Raw genomic sequence first — 23,082 nt, 5'->3', positions numbered from 1 at the left:
AAACAGGAGCCTTTTTTGCAGGAACAGATCCGTCACTGCAAGTCATGGCATATTTCAACAAGAAAGCAAGACCTGAGCTAACAAAAATCTAGCAATCTCAAGACCAAAAGCAGTATGTTAGCAACCTGGTTTCAGTAGTTTTACAACAAGCCAAAGGGTTAAAGATAAAATAAGATCTCCTCTTAGGACTGTGAGGAAAAACTGTGGAAGCAGTGTGAAATCCATATGTGTGCTCGGACGTCTGCACAACTCCCCAGGAGGCAGGCATGGAACCATCTTTCCATCAGGTCTACTTTAAACAGAAAATAGCCACATTCTCCTTGCTGGGGCCTTCATTTATCAGTGTGAGTGACAAAAGCCATTGCATTCGGGCTCTCAGGGAAAGTAAGCAGAGGAACAGCTATTCTTGGCTTCTGCCTGGGTTCTGGTTGTAACAGTTTCGGACATGACTAAAGACAGCACTTCACTTATCTGTTGAGGTCTCACCATGGCCTGACAAGGCCATCCAGGTCAGGATTGTTTACTATGATCAGTCAGACATGTGGCAGCTTGGAAAAAGCCAAAACAAACTCACTACATAGTCTGAATATTTGAAGTAAATAAACCTAAATCCCATTCCCAGGAAAGTGGTGGCCTTTTGCAGGTGAAGAAATTGAAGCTGAGAAAGCCAGTGTATCTGTGTGAGTAAAGGAAGCAGGTCAATCAAAAGGCTATGAAAAGGAGAAAAAAAGAAATCCCAACTCCTGTGTCTGCATTTATTTACATTTATACAGCTTCACTGTGGACTTACCTGGTTTATTTCCTTCTCACACTGAAGTTCTTTTCTCATTCATCCATTTTGCTTACACATACACTCCCCCACCACACACACTTTTTTCCCACTTTGGCTTTTCTTGCTGTTCTTTATCCATCACAGGTCTATCCTCACTGCTATGAGACAAATGGGATTTCTCCTTCTTCTTCTTCTTTGATGCCGTTTTTCTAGATGTGACACCTTTGTAAGTTTGGAAGATCTAATACAAGCTCTAAATTTACACAAAATCAGCTGTGTTGGAAATAATTCTCTTACTGGGCATGGTAGGTAATATTTTCCTTCAGTACAACTGCTGAGAATTATCCATAAAGAGGCAAAACCTGAGGAGTATATAGTTTATCACAAATGGTTGAAATGCTCACCTGAGTTCACACTGGCACCAGTGTAGTGAATTACTTTAGAAGTCAAGAATCCTGCAGCCAGCCAGCTCTGGACAATTATTTAATTCAGCTTGGAAATGATCATATTTCAGGTTTAAAGTCCTGAAACAAGGAGTGATGAAGGACAGGACTCTTGCAGCAAATTTTTAAGCAGTCAGCTAGTAGGTGGGCTTCCCAAGGGTATTGTCTAGGGTGGTAGGAATCGAACAACCAGGAGAGATAAAAGGGATATCTGTGCATGAAAATGGGCTGATGACAGAGCCTAAGGGTATAAGTTCTGCCTAATGTCCCTTATGCAATGAGTATGAAATCAATGTACAACAGAAATCAGCAGACCACATATGTAGGGGGAATACAGTACATTCCTGCAGCAGGAACAGAGGGCAGCTGCCAACACCCTCTTCAGGCAGGGTCGCCTCATCATCAGCACCTGATTGTGCTTGCAGGAATACCCACAGCCACAAGATTAGAGTAGATAGAAAAGGACACAGTGAGATGACACCAGATGTTTGTACACGAACCTTTTAATGCACTCAACATTACTGCATTAAAAGATTTTGTCATTTACCAGCATTATCATCATGCTGGTAAAAGGCAGGCCCAAAACCCACCTCTCTTCATGTCTGCCATCCTGGAAACAAGCTAATGGAGCAGGAGAAGCCCGTAGGAACAATTTTAATTACCATTTCTGCCTTTTGCCACTTTAAAACAAGTAGAAGGGTCAGCAGCATGTGACTAGAAAGACTATTACCAGCTACCCTCAAGGAGTAACTCAGAAACCTCTAGGATAATAAAGTGGACTTGTTTCTTATTTATTCTTTGCTCCAGAATAGCTGTTGGGAATCTCTAAGCCCATTTTGTAGGCTGATACAACATGAAGAAAATTAACCAGATGACATTTAGAAAATGAACCTGATCACACAGCCCTTTCAGCTGCATGCTGACATGGTAGCATTTTGTCCTGGCCTCCTGTGGCATTAGGTTTCACTGGATGATGATACAAAAAGGGCTTGGGCAGCTTAGGATGGTTGGTCATGGTTTGGCTGAAAGAATTGGAGCCATTCAGCATGAAGAAAAGAAGGCTCCAGGGAGACCCTATAGCTGCATTTCAATATCTGAAGGAGACCTACAGGGAGGTTGAGGAAGGACTGTTTAGAAGGGACTTGTAGCAACAGGATAAGAGGTAATGGTTTTAAAGTGGAGCAGGGCAAATTTAGGGTGGACATAAAGAGGAAGTTCTTTGCAATAAGAGTGATAAAATACTGCAACAGGCTGCCCAGGGATGTGGTTGAGGCCCCATCCCTGAAGGCATTCAAGATCAGACTTGATGTGGCCCTGGGCAGCCTGATCTAGTTGGAGGTATCCCTGCTGACTGCAGGGGGGTTGGACAAGATGACCATTGAGGATCCCTTCCAACCTGGTGCAATCTGTGAATCTGTGAGCATCCTTGATCATGGAGCATAGTGATTCTGGGGAAGGGGTACGCAAACTAAGAGCAACCACTGCCTTTGAGAACAATTTTTTTTTATCTTACATTGTAACAATTTAAATTCACCTTCAAAAAACAGGCACAGAAATATTGACTTTTCAAATAATGTATTTGCTATATATCACCAAATCATAAAAAAGCCAATGCACTGTCCAACAAAAAGCATCAATATATAAAACACAATAATTCATTATCAGTGACACTACAGTATATTACTCATACCAAACCCAGTCCATCTCCTACTAAAGCCAAACTAAACTTTGTTGGTGACTCCATTAGCAGAAGGATTGGACTCAGAATTTTTATTTGTTAGGTGTTTACAAAGGGCTATATTAAAATATATTAAAATGCTAGTAAAAAGCTTCCCTTTCCCAATTCTGTTTGTGTCAAATGCATGCAATTAAAGCTCCAAATCAGCAGTCATTACACTGCAAAAGACCATACAAATCATGAGAAATAATATTCAAAAGAGACCAGGCTGCACCCTCAGCTTGTGTGGATGGGCATGTCTCCAGCATGGCTCACAAAGCTAAGCTATATACACTAGCAAAGGAAAAGCCCCTCTGCTGCTTTCAGCATTTAAATAAATCATGGAATAATGTTCACTTTTGTCCCCAAATATCCATTACATGGGGACCTCTTTAGCAGCATAAGACAATACTTGTTCTAGACTCAAAGTTTTTCTTGTTTTGCTATAGGAAGAGACACTATCTCATGAACATGACATACACTTCAGAGAGGCTGTAATGCTTTCAGTCTCTGCACTGACTTATAAGCAAGAAAGATGTGCTTCAAGTCATTGCAGGTGGTATCACACAAAAACCCCAAACCTTTTCAAACTATGAGTGTTACTGAGCTACTTTCAAAGTTGGTAAGTCTACAGAGATCTGGGAACAGTCTCCTTCCCCACACAAACCACAAGCTGCACAGGGCAAAAGGGCCAGCTATAGAGTATATGGATTTGCCAAGGCGGAAAGAAAAGGCTTCCAAAGCAGCCCCTCCAAACCTGGTAGCAATGCCAGCACCTTTAGATTAGAAATCTGCAGAACTGACAATGGTGGCTCTCTCCCAAAGCTAAGTTTAGGCCAAAGGGTGCTACAAGGAGCTGCTCTGCAATTTCTGAAACCACATGAGCAGGCAATGGCTGAACAGGTCAAGTAAAGGCTGGTGTTAGCACTACCAGCACAGGACTGTCGTGCTGGATCACTCCCATTGCAGCCAGAAAGCAAAAATCCTTCATAGGAAATACACCAACAGTTCTCCTCACTCCCTATTTTTGTTCTGATCTATGTTAGCCTTATGAGTCCTTGTCCCCAACAGGAAGAGGTGTGAGAAATAAGGCATGAACATCCTCATGGCAATCCAATCAAACCTTCTGTGAAGTGTGCAGAAAAGTCTTTGGAGATGAAAGGATCCAGGGGTAGGAGATGTCAGTGGGACTGCCAAGGGGGTTTGTTGTTGTTTTGTTTGCAAACCTTCAAAAATGTCTTAGGAGTGTACTTTAGATCACAATATATTGATTTATGAATTGGTTAGCTTGGGCTAAAAAAACAACAATTATTTTAATCAGAAAGTATTTGACCAGAATTGCTCTGCTACCATCTGCTACCAGCAGTCTGCACTGGCTCTGGACTCCAAGGCAGTGGTTCTCCCCATGTGAGGATGCTTTTCAGAAAGGAGCTTTTGGCATATTATAGGAAAAGGACTACTTGCAACACTGGAACACTGCTGGTTTAATAAAGAGACCATTAGCACATTTTGCAGTCAGCTATTGAAGGCTGTTCTAACAATGGCGGTTAAAACTGGGGAGTTAACTGATGCAATCAAGATGCGGTGTGTTGCAGGAAGATATGCTGTATTTCAGACACAGACTATTGAACTTCACAATGTTAACAGGGAAAGATAATTCCCTCTGCTGTAGGAGTAAAAGGGTGAAGAGCTCTGCACTGTGCTATGTAATATACCACAACAGAAAATTTTCAAACATTTCTCTGCCTTAAAAATCTACGATTTAACATAGCTCTCATCTAACTCCATCAAGATGGCTGGAACCAGCCTTGGAAACTTCCCAGAGCAACATGTCAACTGAATCACATCTGGCTATTATAAAGGGAAGAGTTGCTGTCATACACCAAAGAGCCCAACAGCAAAAACCAGTGACATTTTTCCTTGTTTTTTTGACAAAAGATAAAGTTTGCCATAGAAGCTGTGAGCCATTTCTCACATTCATAAATATGCTTAAGAAGTTGTATACAAACTGGAGTCAAAATTCCCCAAATCTGGGAGAAAATGAGAGGAACGTAAGGTGGAGATGAAAAGAAATTTTGTCCCAGGACTCTTTACTTGTTTGTGTGTGAAATCACCAAAGATATTAGCAGTAACAATAACTTTTCATTCCTACCTCCTGGCAGTTTACAAGATAGTCAAGTGGAAAGGTAGAACAAAAACTTCTCAAATCTGATTTCCAACATACACAAAAAAATCACGCTATTTCAGTGAGCAGTTCTTGCTGCCAAGTACTTTATCTCCTTTATAAACACCAGAACCACCCAGCTAAAACACTGTTATTTAAGAATTTCAAGCCAAGCAGAAGAGCTCCAACAGGAAGATTTGAGGGGAGAATCAAGGATAACACCATGGTAGCAGCATTTGCCATATAGCTGCAGGCTTGTATCTCCTAAAGCAGAGAAGATTAAGCCTGTGAATCACAGTTACCTGCCTGTGGGGGAGGCTGGGGAAGGACTATTACAAGCATTTTAATGAGTAGCTCATCTCTTTCTGCCATCACTATAAAACTCATCTGTTTAGGTAACATATAACATTCCATGCCTAACAAATCACAGTTGCTGGCTTTTTGGTGTTGTTGGGGGTGTTTTTTTTTGGTGGTTGGTGGTTTGTTGGGTTTTTTTGGGGGGGGGAAGGTAAAAAATGCAAAACAAACAAAAAAAAATCATTACTTGACCAGTCAAATGATCTATTCACCCAGCCCTTCTTGGGTGCCTATGGCCATTTTGAGGAACAAGGATCTAACAGGAAGCTAGTAGTCATTAAATCCTAAATCCTCTAGCTATCTATGAAAATAAGATTTAGTCTTTTACATGGATACAGTTCTTTTGACTCCTGTGTGCAAAAAGAGTTCAAGCAGTTATAGACGCTATGAGAGGTAGAAGAGTTTAAGCACTCAGGTGAATACATTCACATTAACCTCTGCTTGCAATAGCAGTTCAGTTACACTCTTTGGCAAGATAAAAGAAACTAAAGGAAAAGCATCACTATGTAAATACTCTTCCCAACAACAGAATGGAAAGACACTATCAATTACATGCCTGCACTGAAATAAGCAGTACTTGCTATATTTTAAGTAAATTGCTGTCTAACGTCTCAGAAACAAATGTTAAGATTTCCGAGATGGTAGTGCAGTTCTGGTTTTTGCCTTCTATGTCAGGAGTACATCAAAGAGCTGTCTTCTATACAATAGTTAGCTTCACAAATTATTGAGTAGAATTTTGTAATTAAAAAAAAAAAAAAAAACAAACAACTTTTAAGTATGTAACTTTGAACACTAAAATACAGCCCAGTTTCCCTCATTCTTACAGAGGGAAAAAAAAGAAACATGCGCTTCAAGGCATTAGGACCACAAAATGAAATAATTCTAAACCAATTTCAGTGCTCATGAAGCTATATGAGCATTTTCTCACTGCAGGCAGGTGTGATAACTAGCAAGGCAAAATCTGTCTCTCCTCCCAGATTGCTTAAGCATAAAGAAAGGACATTGGTGGTCTCCAAGGCAAACATTCCAATGAGATAAAAATGGGCTATTTCCATCAGCAAAGGAAATGGTCTGAGGCACAAATTTAGGATCTAGATACAGACAGAATTCCCATTAGCTCAAGGATGTTCACACCCAGGCCATTGATTTAGCAGAAAAGACAAAAGTTTTGGCACTATGCAGATTGTTTTTTCACAAAATACTGTAAGTCTTGCCTGTATCAATGACTGCCTGGAATTTTGTTAAATTTATCATTTACATAGTAAAAGTGATTTTATATCTATGTTTGAGATGGGGGTTTTGGAGAAGGGAGATGAAAAAAACCCACATTGACCCATACACCAGGTTTGTAAGTGCTTTCTCACACTGAATATTTTGCAGATGGTATTCATACTGAATTTGACATGGCATTTTTTAAGACCCATCATGTAGAATGATGTGTGATCTGAGATCATGAAGAAACTGTGTTTCTGTCCTGTTTGGAGGCCAGGCAGATCCTCTTTTACCCCTGAAAGGGGGAAAAAAGAATGACACTCACACAAATGGATTGCAGAAGTGATGGAAAGTTTAAATGGAAAAGCAGTTAAGAGTTTTACAGAAACTACAAGCATAGTGACAACAGAAACTCAAAGCGTACAGAGTCCCTTAACAGCACACCCAAAAAGCCTCCCAACTCTTCCCTTCTCCCCACCTGAGGGTATACACAAAACCCCCCAGGGCTCGCTCTTTGTGGCTCAAACTTCCCAAGCAAGAAGATCCCATATTCTACACCCAGATCAGCCTAAAGTCACTACTATGCACAAGCTTCATGTCTCAGGAGATGGTCTCCAACCATCAACCTAAGCTAAGTTGCATGAGGTGTTAAAAATTGAGAGTGGATTTTAGAGGACAAATGAAGGCGAAGCTTGGCTTTATATCTCACTAATGAGAGCCCTCAGGTGTCCAAGAAACCCCAAAGCCACCAAACCCAAAATCAGGTTGTGCAGCACAGCCTTCCATTTCAGAGAATGACAGCCTAGGACATTCTAACCCAATGTTTACATTTGGGATTTACAAGAAACCGAGCAAGTGCACATGTTTTCTTAAGGTGAACTTTCATGTTACTTTAAATACAGAGGGTCAGACTGGCTAGATTCGCAGACACCATAAATCAGTATATCCTTTCTGACCCTCAAGAACTGCACACTACTGCCTGGTTTTCTTCAGCCATTAAGACAATAAATAATTTCTCAAATTAATTTTCTCATCTAAAGTCCTACTGCTAAATATCTGCTATAAATGCATCTTTCCCCTCAATTTAGCCTATATTTTCTAGCAGCAAATAAATGACTGTTTGCAAAGCCACATTCTGGTTGCTTTTGAGCCAGAATACTGTACTGTGCTGCAGAAGAGTATGGTTTGGCACCAGAAGGATTGACACACCTATCAAAATATTTTCTGTTTGTTGCCTGCAAGTCTGTATTTTAAAATAAATTAATTAATAAAAGGACCATACCCATACCAGGTTCGTAGGTCCATGGTGCAGAACTTCTGAATCAGGGGAAAAGTACTCCTTGCTCATGCAATGTAACTGTCAAATGTGTTCTACTCTCACTTGCAGCTCTGCTTGTGTCTGGCGTACTACATAGGTTAAATCAACATTGTTTTGTGTTAGAGCAGGATGGCCTTGAAGGGAAATTTGACTCTCTGTTCCTGATGGAACTAAACAGGCTAACATCAGGACACTACTCAAAGTTAGGAGAGGAATTAAAACATCTGCAAACCCCCATGACAAACCCATCTCAGACCTTCAGAGGTTGTGTGTTAGCTAGTACTTTCCTGCTCCACTCACATTCCATCCACATCCACCTCTGGGTATCACAAGCTATTGCACACGTGCTAATACTACATTTTTTTTTAAAAAAAAAGTAGTGTAGAATGTTAAGGCAGCTTTTCAACTACTCTGGCCTAAGCTGCCTGTTAAGACAAGAGCCTATGTCCATATCACAGAGAGCAGTGCTGTCATACATCTGTGTACATTGTACATACTTAACAGATACCATCTCCCTGGAAGTGAATGCTTTGAGGACAAAGTCTATAAACTCAAGTATCCATCAGTGGACATTACAGAAACTATTTCTCTAAGGGAACACAGAAACATTGACATAGCATGCACGGGTCTTTCATTTTTTAAATTAAATCATCATGTTCTTATTTTCGTAATTCCTATGGAAAGTTCACAGCTGAAAGATGCCTCAAGAATTAGTGGGATAAAAGTCATGAGCATCTGCATCCTCATGAGGAAGTTCTGTTTTTTAAAAATGGTTTTCATTATTCCCCCATTGTTAAATATATGTATATATATAAATGTCATTGATCTAAAAATCTCAGATGATGCTCGATAGCTCCGATTTTTCTAGCCCAACTGCTAACAGGGAATTTGCAGGGAAATTAACCACAGATGGTAACCAGGACACGGGGAATACATTCTATAGAATAATTGTATAGCAGCACCCCAATGCCTGGGAAAGCAGCATTGAAACAAGTCAGGCTCTCCCTGTGTTACTAGCCATTTTCATAGGAAGAAAGAAAAAAATAAATAATAATAAAAGCCCTTTTGGCTGTGGTTTTATCATCACAGCTAATACAGTGACTAAACAATAGCATCCTCCATTCTCCACCAGAAAGGCTGACAGCTTTGCAGTGGGCAGCAGGAGGAGGAGCTACATGGGCAAAAGACACACAGCATTTTCCTTTTTTACCATGAGACAATAAATAAATACACATTAAAAGATAACAAAGAGTTCTGATTCTGTGAATATAATTCTTTCTAGAGCATCCCAAAGGCCTGCATTTGGAGATGGCACATTAAAGAAAGTGCTGAAATACCACCAAAATGAAACATTTGACTCAGAGAAACTCCTGCTGCAGCCATACTCTACACTGGCTGGCAATAGATGGCAATAGTAGAGGTCAGAAATGTACAAGAGACGTTTTGTGAGAGAGAGCATAGGTATGTATGCATGTAAGTGTGCATAAATAATACCTCTATTCTAACATATTTTCAGCATCACCAGGTTAGCCTGAATGTCCAAGCCTTAGGACAGGAGATTGTAGAAAGCTAAATGCAAAAAAAAATGCCCAGGTGGGTCCAATAGCTGGGTGTTGTATGATACCATTCCTCCCCTCAAGTCAGACAGAAAGCTTCTGCCTTCATGCTCTGCCTTCCTATCTGCCCAGGGGTTTCCTTCAAGACTAGCTTTGCTTCTAAACATCACTGATGCTTGCAAGCTGGGTACCAGCCTCACTTCAACTGCTCAAGTGAGAGAAGATGGAAAAAAACAGATTTGGATGCATACAGGATCAGCCTATTTTCAATTTACATGCCAGCTCAAATAGCCAGGGTGCTTGTAGTCATGGACACTGAAATGCAATGAGAGTTAGAAGAATTCACTCAGGTAAATTAATGAGAGGTTAAGCTTTGATGCCAAAGCTACCAGGTGAGACTGTACACTTATTTCTTTTGGGATGGATTTTCCAAAGGCTGAAGCAAGGAATTATTGACTTTTATTTCATGGTGGCATCCTGGTTGTGCAAGGTGCTTTAAAGATCCCACTTTTTGTCTACTGAGATGCAGAACAAACAAGATAGTGTCAGAGAGCATCAGCATGAGAAATACTAATGAAAATGCCGGCCACAAAAGTCGAAATTAGTGAAAACCCCAGGGCCAGTGTTTGCTGCTTCTCATGGAAGTGGAAAGGAGGGAAGATCACAAGTTGGGAGGAAAAAGGGGTAGAAGCAAGTATGAGCACTGGACAACCACACCAATAGGTGTCATCATCATCATCCTCAAGGCTTGAGCTCTGGTATCATAAAACAAGACTGAGGAGGAGACACTTCCTGTCTTCTGTCCCCCTGCATCTTCAAACCCCCAGGGAAGACCAGGAAGCGTGATCTCAACACGCGTTACTTCAGCCCAGGCCTGATTTGGCACATGTAAAGCACACCATACAAAGCAACAGCATGGTTCCACATGAGTAGTAAGGCATGCACTGAGGTAATTTGCAAGAAGAGACATCACTGCTGAGTCTTAAATTTAAGTGGAGAAGCAACTGGGGAAACGTAAGGAACAGGCTGACTGTCAGGACCCAAGCTCTTCTTCAGAGTATGAAGGGGAGGGTCATACCCTGACAAAGGTTTTAGACAACTGCAAGAGTGTATCTCTTATTAGACCAAATGAGTGAAAAAAGGCACTCCAACAGCCCTGACCTCTGAATCTTAAAGGAGTGTAACTAATTTGATCTCTGATTCCCACTTCAGGAACTACTCCACTTACGTTAATTCACCACTATAAAAAAGTCACCACTGTAAAGCTTTAAGAGCAATTGCATCTCCTTGTGGGCAGAAGTCACAGGGGAAAACAAGACCACTCTGCATCTGCAGAGCTGTGGCTAACTGGATTTATAAGCAGTGTTCACAGGGGTTTTTCCCTAAATCTATGAGAAAAATGTATCTGTTATATGCAATGTTAGATTTTATGCCCTAAAATGCTTACTAGTTCAGGCATTTGTTACAGCTTCAAATTCTCTTTCCAAAAAATGCTTAGGTATCAGAAGGCAACAGTAGATCTGCACATTTGTGCTAGCCCCAGGCTTGAGCTCTGACAGGGTAGAAATCTACTGTTTTCTCTTTCCTCCTTCCTAGTAACCAAGAAATACAAGCATGGTTTGCACTTATGTTGCAATAAATTCAGTCTCAACTCAAACAGAGCAGGCAGTGTTAGTGACCTCCCAAAAAATATTCTTCAGCCTAAATATAACTGCTTGTTTAAGATTTTTCCTGAATCAGGCTTCTGTGTAGTACGTACCTGGGGATAACTTTGTAACTCCAGCACAATTTTACTTTTATGCCATGCCAATTCCATATTTGAGTGACTCTTCTTAATCTTAATTTCTCATCTCAACCATCCACCTTATTTGTAGAAGCACTGGCCAAGCAAAACTCAAAGTGACAGCAAAGTCACTAGTGAGCTTTGTTGAAAAAACAAACAAACCCAAACCAAATGAAAACAGTTCTCCCTTTTCACAGCAAAATTCATCAGCCCTGGAACTCCTGCCCATGAGTGAGAATAGACACATTCAGTACCGAATTACCTATAAAATAACAGCTGTTCAACCTTCTTGTTATGCTCATAGATATATAGAGATACCTACAATGTAAACGTCTACAGTAATTTTGCATACTCTATATCAAATAAACAGCACAAGTAAATTCTAATACTCAAAACTGAATAGTGTACAATGTTAGGGGCAGAGTTACATTTACAAATGCACGAGCATTAATGCTATCTATTCAGCCTAATTTCTTAGTATGCAAGCTTTGGCAATAGCTAGCTACACTAGAGTTCAGGAGGTATAATAAACGTTCAACATGCAAAAATCTAAGAAGAAAGAAAACCACAAAAAATCTCCACCATCCTTCCAAATGATACACAGTTTTTGACAGATACTGTAATAGTATAGTGGTTTCATGAAATTTGTTAACACTTACCAATATTAAATATCAAGTCTGGATCACAGATGTGTTCTAAATGAAATTAAAAGTGGAGCAGGAGCAACAGGTTTGTCAGCACTGCACCAGTACATAGCAAAATCAGACACAGTGAGAGCCTGTATCAGGGCCACAGCTGCAATTACCCACAATGAAGTGAAAATAGGGGCATCTTTACTGACAACAGGGAGGAAAGTGAGAAAAGAGGGACTAGACACAGCCCCAGTTACAGCTATCATTGCAGAATAGTTTCAAGAAATGGCCTTGATTCTGTAGCCTGTTCTTGACAGCTCGGTCCTCAAAAATAACCCCTGCCCAAAAGACAGCAATAGCACATAGGAGCTCTGCTAGCAAGAGCAGGTTACAGATTGTGCCTCTTCAGGACAGAAATTTTCCTGTGCAGTGGCACATGGGTCTTCAATTCTCTATGACTTAATATAAATATTTCTGCCAACAATTGCTCATAGGGGAAGGGGGTAATTCACAAATACATCTCTTTAAGGAAAGAAAAAAATCTTGCACACTCGATACACTGACTCAACTTCAGCTCACACTACTGAATAATAAAATCAAGATCCTGCCCTGGAAATTTGCTTACACTCTAGATCATGCCACTTTTCTCATCTTGCAAAGAGGTTCGTGAAGAAGATCTTCCTAGCAACAGCTCCTTCTCATGGATCAGGCTATCTAGCAGGTCCTCCTGTCTGTAGTTGTGATAAACCTTCAGAAAAGCCAGAATGGTAATTCCCAGCCAAGTCAGCCAAGCAGCCCAGAGACCAAACTGGAGAAGAAAAGAAATTACATAAAGGTCAGTACCATACTGTAAAAACAAAGTCATCTGTCCAGGTGAATATCAAAATCTCAGCAGGAGCAAAACCTATGGGGTTACCTCAAGTTACACCCAGTGAGGTCCTAGTCCTACTGCTCCTCAATTCTGTCAAGCTATTCCTAGCTTAAAAGGGTCAAGCTATTCCTAGCTTAAAAGGAAAACGTTTGTGTGCTAGAAAAAAACAGAAGCAAAAATGTACTAAGTACAGCATTGAAAAATAAAAAATAAGAAGATAAAATCCAAGTGCATCAGGCAAGCTTTCCATATCTGACATTCTGGTTGGCCCAAAATTCTTGGGATTTTTTCCACTTTTGTTACTTGAGAATTGCCAAATATTTGATGACACATTCCAAAACATCCCTCCGAAGATCTTCAGGCCTTCCGCTACCCCTGCAGAAGTGTTGATTTAAAGGTATTTCCATTCAAAGTATTGTTGAGAAAATCTTACAAATTGAACTTTCACATTCTGAGTAACTGGCTCCCATTAGCATGAATTCAGAGAGCAAATGGCACTCATTACAATGCATCCAAGTGTCTGCTGCTTGTTTATACCTGGCATGAGAGACTCCGGTTAAAGCCTCAGATCTGCCAAGTTCTATCACTAACTCAGTCTCTCTTGTGTAACTTTGTAGAATTAATTTTACCTTGATTGGTTCAGGTACTTGAACGTTGGCCTCCCTGCCTTGGAGGAGGCTCATTTATAGTAAAACTTTCTGCTAGAAATTCCATTTTAATTATATGACACCTTCAGCAAAGAAACATTAATTGAATCTGTGTATTTCAGTTTTGGCATACTGAATTTGTGGTTTAAAAAATACAACCATTTAAACCCTTCCAGACAGTGGTACAATTGTGTACTCTAATAGCTGATTTAGAAAAGCAAAGGCCAGTAATTTTAAAGGGAGTTCATGTTCCCATATATCTTATGCATTTTGGAAATTCTCTGAAGTATTTCTGCCACTACTTACAATTACCTGAGTTCACCAGAAAAAAAAAAAAAAACACTCATATTTTTAGGTCACTCTACAAACCTTGGGAGAAAGGAGGTGGTATTAGTTTGGCTTTGTATGACTATATCTAGAAATTGAAAGCTTTGCATCCATTTCTTAAACACCACTTTGTTATGGAAATGTTATCTTAAAGACATTCAGATATCCGCTGCTGCTGTGGTCTTCTCAGCATATTTGATATGAAAGAATCTACTTGGATTTAGCCAAATTCAGTGAAACTCCCAGAACTATTCTGAAGTATTGGAAGAATTCAAATGGAGGAAAGTGTATAGATTCTGGGGCAGAGACTGCTTCTAAATGAAGCTGACTATAGGAATTTATTACACTGATACGGAAATGTCTGCTTTATCTGGTAAGTCAAGTGTGTTCTTGGATTTTTCTTTCTCCTGTTTCAAAGAAACTTATTTGTTCTCCATAGACAGACCCATTGTCATACCTTCATCCAACTCTGCTTACAATACTGAGTATCAGAAGACAATGATGCAGAATTTGTTCCCTGCTTGGTCCTTTCTTTAAACAGATACAATCACTTCCACACTAACAGGTTCAGCTTTTGAAGCCAATGATGTTTCCCTGGAGCTATTATACTTCCAGGCTCTTTATACTAGTGTGTCTGCAAAGTTCAGTGGCCACACTTTGTAGGTTAGCCCTAGCCAAGGGACATCTGGAGGGATGTGGGTCAATGTGGGGAGCCACGTTCAACAGCTCAGGCTGATCTGTCTGTGATATATTAACTCTTCTCCATCTAAAGTGCTGTGTGCTTGGAACTTGACATTTTATAGGCACAGCTCCGTGTTATACTGTCTCTCGCATGTAGATCACCAACTGTCCATGCTGAGATCACAAAACAGAGAGAGATGTTTGATTCCCTTGAACTCAAAAATATAGACTGAACATCAGGTTTACTCTTGCCGTTCTCACACTAGCTGTCAGATTAGGAGCTGATGACCAAATTTACTACAAAATACAGCTTGGCCTTCAGACAGCATTTATATGAAAGTGTTACTTTTATGGCATATTCCTGTCCTGCATGCAAATACATCTGAACTGAGTGTCTAGATGCCAGTGCTGGGAATAAAGACACAAAACTAGCTTGAGTCCAAGAGGCACTGATGCCTTCAAGGAGTGCCCCAGGCAAACTATTGCCTTTTTCTGAGTGGGACAGCCTAATAAGCATGTGTGGGGGTGCAGCCCTTCATGAATAGGGCTGTTTTCCTTGCAGAACTAGTATGTGCTCATGCACACAACTGCCCAAGTCCCAGTGTTCACTGACTGATGGTTGACTCAGAGCTAGCATATTCAGTAGACAGACTTAGAGGTCTAATTACCAAAGATTCATCAGATTCATACTGCCCTAAATGACTGTAATCTTTAATTATTTTCAGGTAAACTCATGGAAGGCAAAGCTAATAGTCACATGATCTTGTGCAGGTCAAACATTATTCTGACCAGCATAATGTTCAGGATGTCAAGCACCAGGCAGAGCTCATCCTTTGGAGAAACAGTAAGTTTTCCATCATAAGTAATAATACCAGTGGCAGAGTCAGGTTTTGACATGTCTGTATTCAAATATGAATTTGAATTTAGAATGTAAATGTGCCCATAATATCATCCTGATTCAGTACTTACTGAAGTCAGTGGAAACATTCCCATTGATTTCAGAGGAAGGTAGTTCAGCTCCAGCAATCCCAGATCAATGAGCAAATGGCAAATGAACTGGAATGGAACCATGACCTAATCTGACCTACCTGTGCAATAGCAAATTGGTCGTAGAAAGCAGAGTTTTCTAAATTCAGTTCAAGATCTATATCCTGTAATTCTTCACAGCTGCCCAAGGAAGGCATTTGGAGGGGGAAAAAGAAAATTATTTCAGAGGTTTCCAACAGGCAACACAAATATTAAATGAAGCAACACCTTGAATGGGTTTCAAACTGTCACAATTACATGTTCTATCAAAAGATATTCAAGTTATCGTAGTAACCAGGTTGCTTGCCAATCTTCTCTAAAATTAGGCATTTAATAGAGGCACGTAATTGCTTTCCTTTTGTAAAAAGTTTTGTATAATTTTATGATAGCAACAATCTTGCCTAAGTGGGATTGTAATAGTTACTATGAAAACAGCATACTTAAAACCTTCTTCTCCCACTACCCCTGAGCCTCCCACATATACACATCTGACAACACCCCAGGTTGGTTTGTTCACCCCTCAATGAAACAAAGTGTATGAGCCTCCATTACCTTTTGACTTCATCAGGAAAAGCCTCAGAAGAAAGGATTGTGTGGGTGTTTTTGTTTCGGATGCTCCAGCAAGGAGACGGTACTCGGATGGTAAGATAGAGGCTGCCTATTGATTTTACAAATAACTTGGACTTTTAGTGGTGTGCAAAAAATCCCAGGATTTTGAGGTTGATTTCTGCAGCCTCTTCTTTCTCCTTCTCAGTGCTGTCGATCATCTTGTGTTCTTATCCGAATATTCGATTAGATGTTTTTTGCAAATGAATTTTTAACCGAATATTCGAATAATTCGATTAATCCTTGCAGCCCTAAACAGAACATTTACTATGGCATTTTACAACATATGACAATGTGCAACATAATTGTATGCTTTAAGTAGTATGCTTATTCAATATCATATGACATAAAATGTCACCTTTTCTTCTCTCTTCATTGTTATTTTTTTGACCGGAAAAAAAATCTACCTCAAGTTATCCTGTTTGCTGTAAGGAGCACAAGTATCATGGGATACAGTAGACCGGTTTAGGATCTGTACATTTTGTGTACTCTAAGAAAGTATCAACTACCTGTACTTTGCACTTGTGAAGTGCTTTCCATTCTGCAGCAATCAGAGCATCCATAGCACCACTATGAGATTAGCAATTTTACACCAACTTTTAGATTATAGTGCATTGTGTCACAGGCAGGACGAGTGACTAGCCCACTGGCACAGGGTGGGTTGGTGGCAGAGCCAGGACAGTACATCAGGAACCCTGACTCCCGGTCACCTGCCTTGCTCACAAGCCTCCACTCCCCCCACTCTTACAGTATTTCCAAATCTTGCTTTCCTCTGTAAACACATTTTTTGAAGTTTATTTTGCATATGATCATGACTTAAAGAGAACATGAAATGCCATGGAAACCACACTTTTCTTTGTGGGGTAATAAATGAAAAAAAAGAAAAAAGTGCCATTTTTTTTTTTATTCCAGGTTTTTTTTAAAAATGCAGATTTGCACATTAGCAATGCCTTCTCTCTCTTGCTCACCTTGTGTGTAATAACTATAGTTTGCAACACCACTGTTCATTTGTTCATTTATGCATATATGGAGGGGGCAGAAACAGGCAACAAAACATATTCTTCAGTACTAACCTATTTGGCATGGTTCCTTTTTCGGTAATTGCATCACACCACATGTTAAATCCTACACTCACTATAGTGCTAGCAATAAATGTGATGAACACCACAAAGGCGCTGATCAGCAGATTCAGGAAGGCATAAAAGAAAGAGCTGCAATAAAAGGGAAGAAAAATGTAACTCATAAACAGCTGAAACACAACATCAGCAGTCTCTCTAAGCAGCATACACTGGTCACAAAGATATCGGTTTCCATTTTAAACACATCTGCTTTAATTAAGAACACCTAATACACTGAAAAATTATGGATTATGATTTTGAATTACATTATCTTCATTTGTAAGTGCTTTTAATTTTTTTTTTCATAAGAGGATGGGGCTTTAAATCATAAATACTAAGTGGCAGTTGTTCGTACACAGCATGGTTTTCATTAGCTGTAATGATGAAAATCACCATTGTTAAAACAAATGTTATTACATCAAATTATATAGTAATTATTTCACGATTAAAGTGATAATTGGAACAAAAATCTTCTAGAAGAGGAAAAATAAAAATAAAATAACACAGTACTGATAGATATGATCATTTTAGGCCATGTAACACAAGGTACTGCCATTGTAAGACACAAGTCCCAGTTTCTATGGTCAATTTGCAGAGTAGGCCAGCTTCTCCTGGGATTTCACAGAGTATCACAGTATAACTAAGGTTGGAAGAGACCTCGAGGATCATCGAGTCCAACCTGTCACCACAGACCTCAAGACTAGACCATGGCACCAAGTGCCATGATTTCTCTGGATTTGGTGTCAGTATGTTTTTCTGCCAACTGAATGTCAGTTTACCTTAGCCCTGTTAAGTCTGTCCAACCAGGGCCAGCTCTAGGCATGTGCTATGTTTGGAGTGGTAGAAAGTAGGACGATTGCATTGGACCCACAAGGTAGGGAAATTGTCTGTTCACCTTCCAATATCACTGCTTAATTCTCCCCCATACTTCTAGTTAGTGAATCTTTCTAAAGCTTTTCTCATTGATCTGAGCAAGTCCTTCACTACCGAAGCTGGTCTTGGAAAATTTCATTATCTACAAAATGGGCATCTACTCTACCTTGGAATAAGACTAGGAACTCCAGGAGGCAGGTCATCCTATTCAGGTTAGGTGGCAAGGATGAATAGAACAAATTTTCCACCAGTGTCACTCTCGTTATGCTAAGGACAGAAGATGCCTACTCACCACAGACAACAAGAGAAAAACATCATTTCTTTTCTCTGATGGTTCATTCAATGAAAACAAGGGGCTTTTTGAGTCAGTGTTTGAATTCTGAGCAGGTTCTGGCCTAGTCAGTGCCAATTTGCGCAAGTTTTACATGGTGAGACACATGTAACCTCTGGAGGACTTCTTTAAAATGAGATGAGGAAACAATTACCAGTAAGGTTAGGGTGTTGGTTTCTATGCTGACCTGGCTTCAGAGGGGCTATCTACACTCTGTCTAAAGTGACAGTCATCCCTTCCCCACACCAATAGAAAAGAAGCAAAATAAACCACCTCCCAGAATTGCTTCTACAGGCTGTAGTGAGAGCTGGAGGGCAGGACACCTGACTTCAAGATGTATGTTGAGATGAATCCTACTCTTATTCTTTGGCTTCACTGGACTTGACAGACCAGGTCAACTCACCTCCACAGACTTCTGGAGTCACCCATACAGCAGAGGCAGCTAATACAAGCACATCCCAGTTTTGCATGTTCACTGTCCCTGCCCTGATTTTGCATCTAGCCTAGATTTCATTCCAAATGTCACTAAAGCCATATCCACTGGGTGCACTTTAGCATGAGAGGAAGAAAAGACTTGAGCTGTCTGCTGAACAAAAACAGAGTTGAAAACAGAATTAGTAACAGCTCTAGAAAAGCAACATTTCCCAAGAGTACTCAGTGGATCATCTAGATAGAGACCTGTGATAATTTGTCTCTTTACCTCACCTGTTTTTACGCTTAGATCAGAATTTCAAGCTAGACATTAGAGACAGAGTGTATGCCCTGTGGTAATGAATTCTTACACTCAAAGCAGAAGACACTCTGCAATGGCAGTAGTGACGTATCTGAGTTGTACCTTGGCCTTTCATCTGAGATAAACAGTCCCAGGACCAGAGCATATCTGGCAGTCAGCACTTGCTTTTCCTTTTTCCACGGGCAACTTGACCTCAGTCTGTCACTGAGACAAGTGGCGTTAAGACATTGTTAAGAAGAATTTTTAGCAGTCCTAACTATCTGACAGCAGTCGTTTGAAGCAATTGCACATGAAGACTGTCTACCTAGCTAGCATGCATTAAGGTGCTGACCACAGCTGCCTCAGACCAATTTACTCCTGAGCTGACCTTAGCTCCCCAGCCATGATCCTAAAGGTACAATTTTCAGAAGCCTGCCTTTAATTAGTTTTTATTTAAGTAGCCACAGTTGGAAGCAAGCCAGATATCTGATCTAAATTTCACTGTTAGAAGGTGTTCACTGATGAATTCTGGAAAAAAAAAAAAAAAAAAAAAAAAAAAAAAAAAAAGGTTCTAAACTACAAAACTGGGGGGAAAAAAAATGATTCAATTATTCCTCTGTAGGTATCTGATCATTTGAGGAAGCTGATTTCAAATGCATTGAGAAGTGGTTGCAAGTGGTTGCAGTTGCAATTTAAGATTTAATATGGAAATGAGTTTTAGCCTATACTTACATGGCTTAGTATTAGGCAGCTTGAGAGTGGCCATAAAGAGTCAGGAGACAATACCACTACATGGTTGCTAATATTACCAACATCAGGGTGTTGCACAAGCCCAGATGCACGTAACAGTCACTGACCCAAGAAGCTTCTAGTCTGAAGAGACCTGGACATGAGCGATTTACCCTTGGCATGGTCCCTAAAATGTGAGAAAAATACTTTCCTAGGCTCACAAGCCATCAGTGTGTCCTCCTGCCTTCCCATCTCTGTGCAGGTGGATGCTTGGAGGGCCCTGGCCTCATAGCACCCACAGGCTGGGTTATCTGTGCCAGGTAGCAGGACAGGCCACCAGAGAGGCAAGCGCAGAACAAATCACTGCCAATCTGATGCCTGGACCTCTAAACCTATAAGTATACCTACTGGGGTCTGATGCCCCTTGGTTTGCCTGAGCACAGTAACTAGTTGCCAGCACAGCCCAGCGGCTGCTGCAAGATGTGCTCAGAGTTGCTTTTGTGTTCTAAGTAACAGCTATTCAGTGCAATAGTTGCCATGTCCACCAGAAAAGCAGGATAAAAATAAAGAGAAACACCCAAATTATCCTTTCTGCCCCTTCTCCTTCCTTCCTCCTCCAGCCACACACACAATGATGTTGTTTAAGTGTTTTTCCACACACACTATGTACATCTGGGGAAGGCTCACCTTTACAGTGACATATAATGGGACCATGCTCAGAAGGCACCTGTGAGCCTCAACCTGCAGCATCACCCCCATGGTCTCCAGTACCTTTCATGCCCACTGCAGCTGAGCTGACACCAGATGCTGCTCCCAGACTGCCTAAAGGCAGCAGGTGCAGACCATGAATCTGACCTCTCCGCTCCAAATCTCTGCAGGCAGCATCCTCCAGAGATGTCCCTGGCCACGGGTGGGTGGTATATGTGCAAACATATGCAGGCAATAGATCAATTCATCCCAAACCCCTCTGGAGAGCAGGATGAACTGGATGGTGCAAAGTCTGATGCTTCACCTTCAGGTTGCTCTTGATCCCAATTGCCCCACGCTGCTGGAGGGGTCGGCACCGTGTCCACCCCCCAGGGATACTTACTCCTCGTGCCCTTTGCAGAGGAAGAAGAGGGTCCTCCAGGCCTGCACTGTAGCCAGCAGCAGGGAGAGGAGCCCGGTGAAGATGCTGAATCGGCAGGCGGCCTCGGGCCCCCACTCCTGCACCGTGAAGCGCTGCCGCTCCACCGTCAGGTTAGCGTTCAGCCACATACCCTCGGTGAAAAGCAGGCACCGGCCGTGGAAGTCATTGCCATTCTCGGAGAGAGGCACCACCACGATGAAGCTGAAGAGGAAGGCCAGGAAGTAGCAAATGCACTGAGCGAAGAGAAAATTGCTGAGCGCCATGTCCGCGGCTCTGCGCAGTCAGAGAGAGGGAAAGAGGGAGGGATGGAGGAAGGGATCCAGGCCGGGAGGGGATGAGAGAGGGAGGGAGGGATGCAGGCCTGGAAGGATGTAGGAGGGAGGGACGCAGGCCGGGAGGAATGCAGGAGGGAGAGATGCAGGAGAGAGCGGAGAGAGTATGGAGAGATGAAAGGAAGAAGCCTGCAGCAGCAGAGGAGGGGGAGGGAGGATGCGCAGTGCAAGTCAATGCAATGCCTCCTCCGGGCACAGCTGCTGCCTCTCGAATCGCGAGCTGCCCCTGCCGATGCCTTCAGGGCTGGTGGGGGAAACGGAGATGAGAGCTGCTGTGGGGCATCCTTCTTCGAGAAAAACTAGCCGCTGAAACACCCTGGCACTCAGGGGGTTAAATCAATCTGTGCCCCCAGCAGAGCTGTGTACCACCTATTTTCAATGGCGTATCCCCCCTAAAGGCACAGGACACTGATGTCTCCTATACTGGTGGCACACCATTAAAACAAACAAACAAAACCACAAACCAAGAGATTAATCTTGACTGACAAATCCCAGCAAGTAAAATCTGGCCACCAACATCAGACAGTGACAATAAAAGACAGAGTGCATTGCCACCCTGGGATCTGCTAATCAAGTGGGCTTGTTCCTAGCTCAGCTACTCAAATCCCTGACAAAATATTTGATATTTGTTGGAGAGCCCACCCAGCTAGGCATATTCAGTCCAAAAGACTCTTGCAGTGTATCGACGATAACTTCTTGATGCAGGTAGTGGAAGTACCAACAAGGAGAGGTGGACTGCTGGACCTTGTATTAACTAATAAAAAAGGACTGGTTGGGGACATTAAGGTCAGGAACAGCCTTGGTGACAATGATCATGATATAGTGGAGTTCAGTATTATACAAGGTAGATGCAGGGCACACAGAAGCAGAATCACAATCCTGGACTTCTGCAGGGCTAACTTCATGCTCTTCAGAGATATACTTGTAGGAGTCCCATGGGCTAAGACTCTGGAGGGTAAAGGAGCCCAAGATAGTTGATCAATTTTTAAAAGCCACTTCCTCTGAGCCCAAGATATGTATTCTCTTGAGTAAAAAAAATTGGATAGACGTGCCAAGAGACCTGAATGAATGAGCAAGGAGCTTCTGAAGGAAATCTTGTGGAAGAAAGAGATTTACAGTTTATGGAAGAAGAGACTTGTCACTTGGGAGAACTACAGAGAAGTTGTCAGGGCACATAGGAAGGCAACAAGGAAGGCCAAAGCCCTCTTAGAACTAAATGGCAAAAGAAGTAAAAGAGAGCAAGAAGGGCTTCTACAAATATACCAGTAGGAAAAGGAAGAACAGGGAAAGTGTGGGCCCACTGCTGAGTGAGGAGGCAGCCCTAATAACTGAGGATGGAGAGGAGGCAGAGCTGCTAAATTCCCTCTTTATTTCAGTCTTTACTCCTAAGACCAGCCCCTGTGAAATTCAGGCCCTGGATGAAGGACAGAAAGCCTAGAGGAGGGAAGACTCTCCAATTGTCAATGAAGACTGGGTCCTAACCCAGTCACACAAATTGAGTATACGCAAGTCCATAAGACCTGATGAGATGCACCCAATGAGTGTTCAAAGAAGTGGCTGATGTTGTCACTCTACTGCTCTCCAGGACTTATACAAAATTATGGCAAACAAGAGAGGTGCTTGAAGACGGGAGGAAAGCCTATGTCACTCCAGCCTTCAAAAAGGGTAAGGAAGAGGTTCCAGGAAACTACAGACTAGTAAGCATCACCTCCATCCCTGGAAAAACAATGGAGCAGCTCATTCTGG

The 23,082-nt window shown here is 41.5% G+C and overlaps 1 protein-coding gene across 1 annotated transcript; it reads right to left on the bottom strand.

Moving 5' to 3' along the window:
• Positions 1-10,272: 10,272 nt before the first annotated feature.
• On the bottom strand, positions 10,273-21,607 carry TMEM179 (transmembrane protein 179). The gene is made up of 4 exons (XM_009904774.2): positions 20,966-21,607; positions 17,186-17,323; positions 15,569-15,647; positions 10,273-12,762 (listed from the first exon to the last, which is right to left on the bottom strand). Exons 1-4 carry the CDS (start codon positions 21,265-21,267, stop codon positions 12,583-12,585), a joined length of 699 nt encoding a protein of 232 aa, XP_009903076.1. The 5' UTR covers positions 21,268-21,607; the 3' UTR covers positions 10,273-12,582.
• Positions 21,608-23,082: the final 1,475 nt, after the last annotated feature.

Source organism: Dryobates pubescens, chromosome 5 (genome assembly GCF_014839835.1).
Source record: "Dryobates pubescens isolate bDryPub1 chromosome 5, bDryPub1.pri, whole genome shotgun sequence".
NCBI lineage: Eukaryota > Metazoa > Chordata > Aves > Piciformes > Picidae > Dryobates > Dryobates pubescens.
Note: the sequence above shows the minus strand (reverse complement) of the source record. Positions and strands in the feature narration are given on the sequence as shown.

Bases quoted from the DNA above. Each gene is read 5' to 3' on its own strand.
- TMEM179 (XM_009904774.2), bottom strand. From the start codon at position 21,267: ATGGCGCTCAGCAATTTTCTCTTCGCTCAGTGCATTTGCTACTTCCTG. The intron at 15,648-17,185 runs GTTAGTACTGAA...TTCCTTGGGCAG, and splicing joins AAAGGAACCATGCCAAATAG to CTGTGAAGAATTACAGGATA. The intron at 12,763-15,568 runs GTAGGTCAGATT...TTTCTTCTCCAG, and splicing joins ACCAATTTGCTATTGCACAG to TTTGGTCTCTGGGCTGCTTG.